Source organism: Ziziphus jujuba, chromosome 5 (genome assembly GCF_031755915.1).
Source record: "Ziziphus jujuba cultivar Dongzao chromosome 5, ASM3175591v1".
Classification (NCBI taxonomy): Eukaryota; Viridiplantae; Streptophyta; class Magnoliopsida; order Rosales; family Rhamnaceae; genus Ziziphus; species Ziziphus jujuba.
The window spans coordinates 28,295,860-28,310,424 of NC_083383.1; the positions used below are offsets into that span (position 1 = coordinate 28,295,860).

Genomic DNA, 14,565 nt, shown 5'->3' on the forward strand with positions numbered 1-14,565 from the left:
CTTAGAGTAGAGGATGAAGAGAAAAGGGGAAAGGGGGTCACCTTGTTTTAAGCCTCTTCTGATTTCCACCTTGCTAAAAGCACTATCATTGAGTAACAACTCCGCAGAATTAATAGAAATGCATCTAAGCACAAATCCATTCAGCTTATGAAGGAAACCAAATTTGGAGATGATTGTTATTAAAACTCCTAATCAACCCCATCATACGCTTTCATCATATCAATTTTGAATCCGATAAGCTTGTTTCAATTTTTCTTCCTCTTCATCATGTGTAAAATTTCATTAGCTAGAATGGAGTTTTCACCAATCTATCTGCCTGGGATGAAAACCGCTTGGGAGGGGGAGATGATTTTGTCCAGGACAGAATGTATTCTTCCTGTTAGAATCTTAGATAAGATCTTGTAGACTGTGTTGTAGAGCTTTATTGGCCTGAGGTGGTTAAGGTGGAGACGTGTTTAGCTTTTGGGGTAAGCACAATATAAATTTTGTTAATGGCTATTGGGATGATAACTGAACGGAAGGCATTCTGAATCATGGTAGTTACAGCAACCCCCACCATGCTCCAATATCTTTGGAATGAAAGAGCAGACATCCCATCAAATCCGAGAGCTTTAATGGCATACATGCTCTTAACTGCTCTTAAGATTTCATCTGCTGTAGGGGGAGCGTCAGTCAGTGCATTATCTAAGTCAATAACAGCACCCAATTTCTGATGTAGACTCTAGCCAATCACCATTATCATCTTTTAAGGTAGCTATAATATTTTTTCTCCCATTAGCAACCGTTGAGGCATGAAAAAATTTAGAATTGCGGCCTCCAACTTTGAGCCAAAATTTTATGGACTTTTGTCTCCAAACTAACTCTAGTCTTAACCTCCACTTATCTATTATGCATTAGCTACTTAGCTTAATACTATATAGAAATAATATAGGAATTTTCCAAACAAATAAATCATAACATATAATTATTTATTTTCTAACAAGATTATTTAGTTGTGTCAAGAACGATTGCATTTTTAAAGAATTACAAAAAAATAAAAATAAAAAAAATAAAAAATTCTTGAAATTAACTTCATGTTTCAATTTGTTTCTTAATTTTTTTAAACCAATTTCCCCCTTAATTAATTGTTGTACAATGTGAAAATGACCTATTATATTATTATTTTTAAAAGAATTAGACAAAAATGGCGATCTAGCCTTAAAAGTATACGGTAGTATGTATATGCATACATCAAGAATTGTTTTGGGAACAAAATTGATGACAAAATAAATTGAAATAATTATTTATATAATCATTTTTATATCCATCTTTAAATTTTATAAACTTTAATTAGATTTATACCTATAAATTTATAAATTACATTTATATAACGCTTGTTGGGTCAATATCTTGAAACTCTAACTTAAAGTTTTTAAACTTTTTATAAAGAAAATAATTTTGTATTATGTTATAATTTAAGACAAAATTTTATAACTTTTTTTTTAAAGGAGGGATAAATTGAAAATATATATATTTTAAATAATTTCCAAAAAATAAAAATAAAAAAATTGTATAATTGGAAATAAACATTCTTTTCGTGCTAACTTAGATCGATCCGATAATCCACGAACAGTTCGAGTGGGAAGCACAGAAAGGATTCCTTCTCAAGCTATTTTCTTTTATCTTTCCCTTTCATCAAACAAAGGAGAGAAAATAATTATATAGCAAAACAAAAGGGGAAGAAAATCCCATTTGCCCCACCAAACCCCCCAAAAAAATTTATATTTTCGGGAACAAAAATTTTCTTTTCAGTTCCTAATTCTTGGAGCTGATTTCGTTTCTCTTCGATTCCGAAATTGCAAATTTTTCAATAATTAAAAAATAAAGATTAAATGCTTGTGGAATTCTAGGGTTTGTGAGAGAGAGACTTTGGGAACAATGAACTCTGTAACCAACGACATCAACACCACCACCACAACCAACAGCAAGAGTGGCCAAGATCTCGGTCTCTACTTCTTGGAGCGGTCTCGTCTCGGCTCGGCTCAGGGTCCGTGCGACATGGACGAGGATGAGGAAGCTCCAACCGAGCTCAACACCATAAACAGCTCCGGTGGGTTCTTGGTGGTTTCCCCCGATAAGCTCTCGGTGAAGTATACAAACGTCAACCTTCATGGCCACGATGTCGGCGTTGTTCAGGCCAATAAGCAGGCTCCGGTCAAGCGGCTCGTATATTACTTCGAGATTTTTGTCAAGGACGCTGGCACTAAGGGGCAGATTGCCATTGGTTTCACCAGCGAGAGCTTCAAGATGCGGAGGCAGCCCGGGTATGGGTCTTTCTCTTTCGGTGTAAATTTCATTTGGTTATTTTTTTTTTCTTTTTTTGATAGATGAATTATTGGGTTCATTGCTTAATTCAATCCTGTTTTGTTTTGATGCCATTTTAACAGGCTGTTACTATATTTTGTATTTATTGGTTGAATGCATTTTGTTTAAATCTTGTTTGGTTGCTGAGAATGTAGGAAATTGCTTCTTCTAGGTTCTTATGCTAGGTGCAATACATGGGTATTTCTATCTAGTTCCTTGTAGTTAGTTAGCTCCCCATGAAATTCTTGAAGAAAGATAACAAACAATGGAAACCCTTCAACAGTTTAAAGTCACACCTCAGTTAAGATAAGAAATAAGATGTAAATAACTACGGTTTATTGTAGCTATGCGCGTTATAGTTATGTTGTCGTTATTTTTTTATGGTCTCCTTTTATCGCTGAACCAGATGGGAAGCAAACAGTTGTGGCTATCATGGGGATGATGGACTACTTTATCGTGGACAGGGAAAGGGGGAACCTTTTGGCCCAACTTACACATCTGGTGATATAGTTGGTGGTGGTATTAACTACGCTACACAGGAATTCTTTTTCACGTAAGTTAGTTGTCTATGCTATTCTTTTCATTTCGAGTGTTTGTTGACTATTTTATGATTATCTATTCACTTGTAGCTTTGGTTCGCTTTCTGGATTCTTTGTTTTTCTTCCTGAGATTCTCATGTATATTTAACTTTCATGTTGATACTAGTAAAAATGGGGCAGTAGTAGGAAAAGTGAACAAGGACATGAAGGGACCCTTATTTCCTACAATTGCCGTTCACAGCCAAAATGAAGAGTATGTTGTTTTATTCTAAATTTTAAGCCTCTTTTGCCTTTCATCAATATCAGGAATTCAAATGTCATAGTCTATCTTTAAACTTCATTTGCTTGTGGTTTTTTGAATTTGAAATGACTTGATGGTGGTAACTGCATTTTGTATGAATGTTGTTCTAGTTTGTTCTTTGACAATCTACTGCACGCACATTCAATATTGATTTCTTCCACATTTTGAGTCACCTAGATACATTTTGCTGTCTTCTCTTTCATGTTTTTTTTTTTTTTTTTTTTTTTTTTTTTTTTGTTTTAAAAGGTGATTAACGTTCTAGTAGGAATTGTAGGATCAATTGTGATGAGAACTGAAGATTAGGACTTATATAAATTTAATATGAGTTTTTGGGAAATACTTGTAGGCTTATAAACAGAAATACTATTTATTGGATAAATACACAGCTGTGATCTCATTGTTTTCTAAAATCTTGGCTGTCACCAACCTAGCAACATCTTTTGGCAAATTATATTGGTTTACAGTTTTGTGAAATGTTTAGTGTTTGAAGCTTGCTGGTTGAGTCTCTAGATAGTCGTTTAATCTATTTACTTCTGCAATTTTTATGAATATGGCATTGCTTTTCATTATGCTAGACTTTTTGAACTGGATTATTGTTCTCCCCCCTCTGTCCCTTCCTTGTATGTGTCTGTGGATGCATTTCTAGGTTACTTTTCTTTTCAGGTCAATTGGCTGTTAGAAACAGTTTTAATGTGTACACAAGTTATGCATTTTGGTTCTTGGATTCTTCTTTTTTTTAAGTACACTTATTGGTTTACAGTTTTGTGAAATGTTTAGCATTTGAAGCTTGCTGGTTGAGTCTCTAGATAGTCGTTTAATCTATTTACTTCTGCAACTTTTATGAATATGGCATTGCTTTTCATTGTGCTAGACTTTTTGAACTGGATTATTGTTCTTCCCCCTCTGTCCCTTCCTTGTATGTGTCTGTGGATGCATTTCTAGGTTACTTTTCTTTTCAGGTCAATTGGCTGTTAGAAACAGTTTTAATGTGTACACAAGTTATGCATTTTGGTTCTTGGATTCTTCTTTTTTTTAAGTACACTTCCTGTTTATCCTAATTTTTAATGCAAGGTGCCATGAATGCGTTATTTGTCTTCTTCTTCTTTCATTTTTTTTTCAAACCCCTTATTCAATCTCTGTGGTACTTTCTTTTGCAGGGTGCTTGTCAACTTTGGACAAAAGCCTTTTGCTTTTGATCTCAAGGTGAGATAGAAGTTTGTCCTCGTTATTTCTAAATATTTGGTCCGCAGTTTTCTTTTGTTCTCACTCTCAGTCAATCATATATTTTATTGTTTAAACTTTATGTTTTAGTATTTTATTTATGTTTTGCTGCTCTTTTATTTTATTTTATTTTATTTTTTGTATAAATTTCAGGTTTGTAGTAGTAGGTATGGTTTGTGTTGTTACTTTTGCTTGTATAATCATTTTTTTACTGTTATTAGATGGTCAACTTTGTATAGTGGATGGTATGGGAAAAAACCTTGAATGTGTGTGCCTCTAAATTTTTGTGAGTAATGTGGTTCAAATATTTTGACATAGTAGATCTACATGATCTCAACATGTTTCTTTCTACACTGTTCATGGCAATTTTGTCACTGTTCCCAGTTGCTTGCCTCCTAATACTACTACATGGAAACTTTGATCTTTATTCGTGTTGATAATTAGATATTTTCATACTGAAAATTAAGTAATGGTGTTATGTATAGTAACTTCAATTGGAGTGTTGCTTATACTAGTCCTGTTAACTCATACAAAATTTGGCTCAAATTATGTTGTCTTTCTAACAGACCAAATTCCTAGAGTTATCAATAACTTGCTCCAAGTTTCTCTTGAGCTGATTATTTTTGAAAAGTCACCTGCTTTGTGTAGTTTATGAAAGCATGGAAAACTACAGAAACTGTTTATTCTTGTCTGCATTATATTTATGATTGATTGTGAACATTTAATAATTTCTTTATTCACTATGCTCGAAATTTGATTTCATCATCATCACTGACATTTTTTTCCTGACCCATCTTCCTCTTCCATTGCATTTATTTATTTCTTTTTTACTCTCCTTTTTTTTTGAAATATAACACAAGATATTCTATCAAAAAAGGGAAAAAACCATTTTTATATCAAACAAAATCATGAAATATTCATTCCTTTTATTTATTTATTTATTATATCATGTCTTTTTGTCGATATTCATGCTATAGAATCTGATTAGGATTTTGAAGCACAAGAGAGGATGAAGCAGCAAATGACAATTGAAAAAATTTCTCTACCAACAAATGTCAGTCATGGGTAAGTTAACATTTGTCTTGGATCCTTTTCAATCAACAAATTTCTTGATTTTGGGTTAGTGTACTTAGCAAATAATATGCCTCTAGTGCAATATTTCTCGATGGAACAGTCTGATGTTTATAATTAAGTAGAAATCCAGAATATGGACTTTACGTGGAAGTCTCATGTTTATGGCCTTTTGCATGAATCCTGTTCTGTGTACTTTGCACCTTTTTTATTTTCTATTGGACAAAAATTTGGTCATCTCTAGGTGTTCTATCCATGCTTGTGCAATCTTACATATTCGAGTCTTTTGTTACCAATATTAAAGTTACTATTCAGATCTGACGGATTTAAAAGCTTTAGAGTTTACTTCTTGCAGCATTTCAGTCAGATTTTATCTTGGAGCTGATAATATCATTATGATACTTTTAAATAATTGTTAATATTTTCTTATTTGTCTAATTATATAATCAGGATTGTTCGCTCCTACTTGCTACATTATGGATACGAAGACACACTCAATTCATTTGACATGGCTAGTAAAAGCACTGTTCCTCCTATATATATAGCTCAAGAAAATGGTTCCTGTGAACAGGAGGATATCATGTATGCACTGAGCCAGAGAAAGACTCTTCGACAGGTATGAAAAATTGCGTATACAGATTGCTTGGTAAAAATAGTCCCATGCTTTTTTCTTTTTTTTTTTGACTTAATGTCTTGTGTTAGATTTCCTATCTATAAATTTTACTTCTTTGAGATGAATTTAAAATTTCTTTTCATGTTTAGATTAGAAATTTTGAAATATTCGGGAGTTGTTTTTGGAGGTGCTTAGTTATGGGGCTCCAAGTTATTATGGTTTAGTTATCAGCTAATTGGAATCTATCATTGCAATTATGGCTTAAATGAGCTTTTTTCATACATTTTGGGATCTAATTTTCTTCTTCAAGCTTTTTATATTTTGTGACTAAGTAATTTCAGAAAGGTTTTCATGAGAACATGTTGGGGCTAAATATACGTGGGGGTTATATTGGTATGATATCACATCTATTTTTGAATCAGAAACAAGAACCTGTTGCTGCTTATGTTATTACTTTCTATGAAAATCTTATCTCCTTGGTCATGGCTAACGAATTTCTGTTTGTGAAATATACTGTTAATTAGTGTGGAAAACTTTACTTCTTTGATAGAAAGAAAAACATAAAATTAGTGAGGAAGAAAAATCCTCAAGAAAAGTTTTTAATTAAGAAAAAAAAAAAAAAAAAAAACTTATCTGAAAATTCTACATCACAACGTTCCATTTAAGAATGGAATGTCCTTAAAGTTGTTTGAAATAGATGCTCTAAAGGCACCTTTAATTTTATATAATCCTGTAAAATCCTCTTTAAAAGTTCTTCCATAATGTTCAAAACAAAGTCATGATTGCATGTTTCAAAAATATACTACACTTTTCTGTAGCCAAAAAAAAAAAAAAAAAATAATAATAATAATAATTGTACTTTTAATGCTTTTTGTTTCTTTTATTCATTTCGGAATTTGGGCCTTGCATGATAGTTGATTTTAACTTCCTCTTTTTTCAGTTTGGGTACCATTATGTGTAGTTTATATTATTACCGTTGGATATATGCTTGAGTGTTTTGTTTGTTTTTTTGTGGCTTGTTCTTCTTTCATCTGAAATATAGTAAACCAGCCAAATATAATGAATTTTGGTTATGGCTAACTTATATTTTCCCGCAATGAAGCTAATAAGGAATGGGGAGATTGATGCTGCACTTAGCAAACTTGGTGATTGGTATCCCCAGATTGTTCAGGTGTACTGTCATAACTTTATTTAATGGTTATATGTATTTTTTTCAAGTGTCCTCTAATAACTACAAGTTTTGATCGTTAGAATGCTATAAATTCTGCTCAATATAAGTAACTTGGCACACATATTTCCTAGCATTTATGCATGTATTACCTGGATTATCCCTGTGTCCTGATAATGTTGTGTCTTTTTCTTTAAAACAACCTCTTTGATTGTTTTTTTTTTGAGGTTGTCTTCTAATAACCACAAGTTTTGATTGCTAGAATGCTATAAATTCTGTTCAATATACGCTAACTTGGCACACATATTTCCTAGCATTTATGCATGTATTACCCGGATTAAATTTTCTTTAAAATAACCTCTGATTGTTTATTTTTTTGAGGTTTTTGAACTTATAAAAAACAAAAAAACAAAAAAACGAAAAAACAAAAAAACAAAAAAGAGGTTGTTAAAAGTCATATCTTGTATGGCTTTGGCCATATGGTATATTTTGATTGGAACAAATATCCTCTTTTCCCCTTACATTAGCTAATTTCAACATTTAAGAATATCTGAATTCAGAAGGTCCTTCACAGATTGGGTTGATACTGATTGGATGTACTTTTATTCTTTCATTTTCACTTATCACTTTAGCTTGAGTGGTTGGTTTACTCGAAAAATCAATGTTACCTAGGTCAATCAAAAGTTGTACCTTTCCATATTTGTTTTTCAAATTTAAAAGTAGAAGCAGTTGATTCCATATTTTGTTATCTACTTATGAATATAAATAGCTTGACCGTGTTGTACTTTTTATTATTATTACTACTATTTGCTTATGGTGGTGGGGAGGGACTGAAAATTCCAAAAAGAGAAGGTCTGATACTTGACCAGTTTCTTAGCCCTGATGAAGTTCCCTCACCTTTGACACTTCTAATCTTGGCATTTTGCCATTTGTTTGGTTTATTATGAGTCCTTGTTTTGCAAATGTACTTGCAGTTGTTTCTTATGGTATTCAAGGATTGAAAATATGTCACCAGTATGTATTTTAGAAGATACCTTAGAAACATTGAGTTGAATGTTTTTGTAGTTTCCTAGAGTATAATTTCCTCTAACTAGTTTGTGATTGATTTCTTATAGCAAAAGGATAATCTTATTTAGGTTGTAATTTACTTTCTGCAGGATGATAAATCAGCTACTTGCTTTCTTCTTCACTGTCAAAAGTTTATTGAATTGGTTCGGGTATGCGTTTTCCCTATTTTATTATATTCCATTTAATTTAGGGTCCATTACATTAACATCCCATATCCTTTTAACCTTAGTATTATTATTATTATTGTTATTTTAAATTTTAATATATATTATGGGGTTCCAATTTAGACAAAAACATCCCTTTAGATTTATTTCTAACACCATGTACCAACCACTTCCTTAATCAGTCAGGAGAATATTTGTCAACAGGAATTAATTTCTTTTATATGATAAACATACCTTCACCATGTTTGTATGTGAACTTGCTCTGAGGCCATTCAATCTGACATATAGGCTGGAGCACTAGAGGAAGCTGTGAAATATGGAAGGATGCAATTGGCAAAGTTCTTCGAGCTGCCTGAGTTTGAGGATCTAGTTAAGGTAAGTGTAATTGTAAGCCTGTACATCCGTAAAATATTTACTGATTCAAATACTATGAGATATTAATGAACGCTTATTTTTTCTTCCTTAATGAGACATTGAAAGAATGCTTATTTCCTTAGAAAGGGCATAGAAGGCACCAGTTTTCTGTATTTTATTTTTATTATTATTTTTTTCCTCCTGTCCACGTTATGTTTCGTTTTCTTTTTCCCTAGACGATAAATAACTGTCTCTAGAGTGGAGTTTCCATATATTTTTCTGGGTCCGTGCTGGCAGAAGCAATACAGAACTAGTTTCTTTGCATATTAGGGTATTAATTAATTGAAGTATACTAATCACCAAAAAAACTCTTTTTTTATAGGATTGTGTTGCTTTGCTGGCATATCAACAACCACAGGAGTCTTTAGTAGGATATCTTCTTGAAGAGTCGCAGCGTGAAGTTGTAGCAGATATGGTTAATGCAATGATCCTGTCAACGAATCCCAACCTGAAAGATTCAAACAGTTGCTTGCACTCGTATCTTGAAAGGCTACTCAGGCAGCTGACTGCTTGCTGTTTGGAGAGAAGATCTTTGAACGACGACCAAGGTGAAGCTTTCCATCTTAAAAGAGTACTCAACAGTGGTAAGAAGGCAAAGTGCTAGCTTTGATTAATTAACCGCACTTCCTCATCTTCCCCTGTTCATATGCAGAGTTGCCCATTTCTTAAACTGCAATGCAGAGCGATCATGTTGGATTTAGTGTCCAGTATACTGTACAGAGGCCCCTTTTATGTTTTACCTGACCCACTAATAATTTTTCTTTCCATAATGGGTTGCTGTTGTTCCTCTTGATGTGTCTGTAAGCCTCTTGTAACTTATAACATTTTAAGCCTGGGGGATCCAAAAAGTTTTAGCTGGACAGAGATCTGGGAAATGTAGCTAATTGTTACAAAAGTATGCGTACAAATTTGTTAGGTTGTGTTGCTGCTGCATTTGACGAATCTGTAGCTTATCTTGCATTTGGAGTACAGTGAAAACACTTGGAACGAAGTGAGAAGTTGCAAAATATTTATGATGTATGGTCATGTTATTAATGTTTTTCTCTTTGTATTTTGTGGTACATAAAGGTTTTATTTTATTTTCACCCTATGAAACATGTGTCTTATGCTTATATAGGTTATGTGGCTCTTGTTGAAATTATTAGGTATTTTCTTCTTGTCGAAAATAAATGTACTGACATTCTTACCTAGGTTAATGTCCTTTTAAAATTAGCTAATTTTATAAAATAAATAATGCATAAATGTTTGTTAATAAAATTCTAAGAGTTTTGCTATTCATCACTTTGTGGTGACAGTCTGAACTATTCCTTGTATGATAATTTTTTAAAGAAATTTTAATTGACTAAACGATTGCATTAATTATATATTAATTTTAATTTTAAAAATTTAATATGGGAAAGCAATTTTTCATTTAAACTGCGGATGGCAAATAGGATTTACTAAAGATGGTCATTGTGGTGATAATAGTATTTTTCAAAATGCAACACCAATACAAACGTTTATTTATATATTGCTTATCCGGCGTCGGATAAGAACAACCCCCCTACCTTTCTTCTGGTAAGAAACAGCCACCCAAGTTGATTAATTATGGTTCATTCTCTGCATTGAAAAGGCCCCTAGGGTCCAAACCCTTCGAGTCTTCCCAATAATCAGTTTGATCCTGGTGGGCTTCATCAAAATGTTCAAGATCTTCAATGCAAAAATTTGGGGGAAGCTCTTCTCCATACCATTGAGTCTCTTCCAAAATTAGAGATGTCTTTCGTGGTTGAATATTCGTAGGGTTATTAATGTTGCTTCCCCAATGAAAATGTTTTGAAAATTTCCAAGGTCGAGGTTTGTATATGTTGGACTTCATTTGTATCATTTTTGGGGTATCATTATCTTTCAAGTGTTCTTCATCATCACCAACCTTTTTCCGTAGGTGAGTATTCCAATAGTTCTTCACACAATTTGCTGTTCTTCCCGGAAGTCTACCAGCAATTATTGACCATCTACATGTATGGAAAAGCATAAGCTTATGATACATATGAACAACTGAAAAAAAAAAAAAAAAAAACCAAGACTACTATTTTATTATTATTTTTTATTTTTATTGTTATTATTTTTTTTTTGAGTATTTGAAATTATAAACGAGTTCTACATGAATTAATATCATACATGAAAATGCATGTGAGATTAACTTCTTGAACAACAAAAGAACGATACATTAAAATAACTTCGTTTTAGAAATACAAAATTAATAGCAACTAAAATGGGTAGATTCAATGGAAATTTTTTAACGTGTCAAGTGCTTAGACAAATAATTACTGTTAACACATAGGAATTTTAATGGATTTCTAATATATGGTGAGATTTATCAGTACCCAACATATCAAAATCAATATATATTTGCATATATATATATATATATATATGGAAATTTTATGGTGAGGATGGTCCGCATGAGGACCGCAGTATTAGTGACGGTTTTTTTATAGTATTAACGACGGTTTCTTTAGAAAATCGTCACCAATACTATAAAAAATCATTACCAATACTGTGGTCCGTATGAGAACCGTCCGCACCATAAACGCACTATATATATATAGAGAGAGAGAAAGAGAGAGGGGCTATAATGCGGATGTCCGAATGGGTTAAAAACGGACCAAAAACATGCCTTTTTTCGCTGACCGTTGGATTGTAATAGAAGGTCCAGATTAGAATTTTTTTTTTTCCCTCCCACAAGCACAAGGAGAAGAACAAAATTCTTGGTGAAAACGCTAAGGACGGTGAGCCAACGAGGCCGGGTAGGGATGGGTTTACAAGAACGCCGGACTATGGGCAGTGTGACGGTTGAATTGGGTGCAGATTTCTTGAGTTGTACTGCTTCTTTGGAAAAGCGTTCGAGGAATGCTTCGCCTCTTATGGAGAGATTGTTCAGATCTCTGCTATTATCGGTGGCGACAGATTGCTCAGATCTCTGCCATTATCGGTGACGGTTTTATTATCGGCGGACTTAGCCACCAACTCAATGTTTGATTTCTTCTCGGAGGCCAAGACTGGTCTCCACTGAGTCGTCGGGTTCGCTGTGATTGATACGGTGGAAATCGACATTTGCTTCTTCTTCTTCTTCTTCGTCTTCGCTTTTGTTCTGACTTTGGGGTGTTTGAATTTGGAAACCATAGAAAACCACTGACAATGAGGGAATTAAGAGAGAAAGTCTATATTATGGTTTGCTTTTGGCGTGTATGATGGGAACTGAGAAAATTGGGAGAGAGAGAGAGATCTGATTATTTGGGGTATCTATTACAATCCAACGGTCAGCAAAAAAATGCATGTTTTTGTCCCTTTTTAACCCATCCGGATGTTTGCATTATAGCCCCTCTTTTTATATATATATATATATAATATTCAATAGTTCTTATATCAAGGTTTCCTACACTTTGATAAGCAAGGATGTTTATCAATAAATGCAACAAGTTGCCACATCATAAGTAAAATTTTAGATTTGAATTCAAACAATATTCATCTCCATAGTTTAAAATATCAAAACTTTTTACAAAATTTTTATGAAATTTTCATTTTAATCATATATATGGAAACATGTATAATTTCCATAATATTTATTAAAATTTTTAATTTTTGTCCATAATTTTTATATAAACTTTCGTTATAATATTCACATAAAAACTTTTATAATTTTGTTAGAAAATTCATAATTTTTATGGAAATTTTTAAAATTTTGATAAAATTTTTATAGAAATTTTGGAAATATATATGTTTTTCTTTTGTAAAATAATTTTATAAAAATATTTTAAGAATATTGTTGATGTTTAGTAAAATTTTTGGTCAAATTAACAATATTAATAATTTTTTTATCTTTTAATTGCCTTCCAATAATCAAGCAAATAAAAAAAAACATATTAATAAATAATATTTAAAATTACATTAAACAAGTTTACCTATTATATTTTTAGAAAAAATTAATGTCACGTATAACTTATAAGTCTATTTATCCACTATTATATATATATATATATATATATTTATAATAATAAATTAAATATTTTTATAAATATTATAAAGTAGATAAAAATTAAAATGTTAATAAAAATTGAACGATATGCAAAAAATATTCTCTACAAATTCAGTTGTTAGATATTCATATAAATAAAATATTAATAATTAAAAGCAAAATTATCAAAGAGATAATATTTTAATAATTACTTTTTATATTTTATATCTTAAAATGAGAATTTGAAATATAACAATAATTTTTAACCCTTAAGTAACTCTTTATGATATCAAAATAATATTAATGAAATATAATATAATTCTAATAATTATTTCATATATTTTAATTAAAAATAGTTTATTAAATATGTATTTTTTTGCATATTTGTTTATTAATAATAGTATATTTATAACTATATTAATATTTATTATAAATTGATTGATTAAGAAAAATATAATATCCATGAAATATTTTTGAAATTTTTCTAATCAAATTGATAATTAATTAATCAAATAAATAAATACTAAGTTTCAATAAGAAAAATTACTTTTAAATAGTTTTTTTTTTAATTTTCATTATTTTTTATAAATTTTTATTCTTATTTAATAATTTTTGATATTTTTGTGAATATTTTCATATTTTTAATTTTCAATATTTCTATAGAAGTTAAAATTTTAAATCATGTTTATTTATTTATTTATTTTTATTATCTAACAAGTAAGCTCTTAAGTATTAGGATTTAATCAAATCAAAGATTGCAGTAAGACTTACGACAAATATGTAGTAGTAAAACTTGCCTGTTGCCTAAAAGCTTATGAAGTCTAATAAGCAGATCAACTTCATCTTCCATGAATTCCCCATTATTCACATCTGGTTTCAGATAATTTAGCCACCTTGTTCTACAACTTCTTCCGCATCTATTTAGACCTGTTAACCCATGAAAATGATCGACTCAGAAACTACCAAAAAAAACCTATATCCATGCATGGTAACGGCATATTTATACATGCATATATACAATCATACATACATATATATCGTATTGAAGATTGCATACATACCTAAATACATATATATATATATATATATATATATATATCGTTTATGCAACTTAAGAGAGAGGATCCTGTGATTCTCTACGTGTAAATTACCAGCTCTTTGAGGTACTTTATTCCATTTTCCTTCTCCATATTTGTTTACGCAATGCTTTAGAAGATCATCTTCCTCTTGAGTCCATGCTCCTTTTCTGACACCTAAACAACGTTCTTGTCCTTCTTCTTCCATATATGCTTCCCAGTAACTTTTGAAACAAAACGAAATTGTATTTGTTTCTTTTAAAAATATACAAACTCAATAATTCTTTTATATATAAAGTAGGCCTAATTGATCGAATTTGGTACATATTACTTCTTCTTGTAATATTGTAAAAGGAAATGCAAAAATTTGGTGTCCACACAAATCATTTCCAAAAGAGGGTATGGTCTCTGAAAAAGGAACAAACTAATTAATTTCACATGCATGCAGATCATCATCTAGCTACCAGTCCGACCTTCAAATTTAAATCTTGCTTGCCCAACCTCCAAGTCGTTTTCAGATTTTTCACATGGTTCAAAATGGAGCTGGAATAGAAGTACACCGCACATATACACGACGTCGACGTGTGAACAGT

At 31.4% G+C, this 14,565-nt stretch overlaps 2 protein-coding genes across 5 annotated transcripts; one reads left to right on the forward strand and one right to left on the reverse strand.

The window, feature by feature from the left end:
- The first annotated feature begins 1,574 nt into the window (after positions 1–1,574).
- On the forward strand, positions 1,575–9,953 carry LOC107406472 (ran-binding protein M homolog). Of its 4 annotated transcripts, XM_048475574.2 has the most exons (11): positions 1,576–2,303; positions 2,750–2,896; positions 3,049–3,135; positions 4,341–4,386; positions 5,393–5,469; positions 5,926–6,091; positions 7,191–7,259; positions 8,414–8,473; positions 8,777–8,863; positions 9,225–9,450; positions 9,555–9,953. In XM_048475574.2, the coding sequence occupies exons 1-11, from the start codon at positions 1,918–1,920 to the stop codon at positions 9,569–9,571; spliced, it is 1,368 nt and encodes a 455-aa protein (XP_048331531.1). In that variant the 5' UTR covers positions 1,576–1,917; the 3' UTR covers positions 9,572–9,953. The 4 variants fall into 4 exon arrangements, with proteins under 4 accessions (XP_048331534.1, XP_048331531.1, XP_048331530.1 ...); XM_048475573.2 differs by having other exon boundaries at positions 9,225–9,953; XM_048475577.2 differs by lacking the exon at positions 3,049–3,135 and having other exon boundaries at positions 1,575–2,303; positions 9,225–9,953.
- Positions 9,954–10,275: 322 nt separating this feature from the next.
- LOC107406469 (transcription factor MYB1) lies at positions 10,276–14,297 on the reverse strand. Its single transcript, XM_016013592.4, has 3 exons — positions 14,048–14,297; positions 13,694–13,823; positions 10,276–10,893 (listed from the first exon to the last, which is right to left on the reverse strand). Exons 1-3 carry the CDS (start codon positions 14,178–14,180, stop codon positions 10,488–10,490), a joined length of 669 nt encoding a protein of 222 aa, XP_015869078.1. The 5' UTR covers positions 14,181–14,297; the 3' UTR covers positions 10,276–10,487.
- Positions 14,298–14,565: the final 268 nt, after the last annotated feature.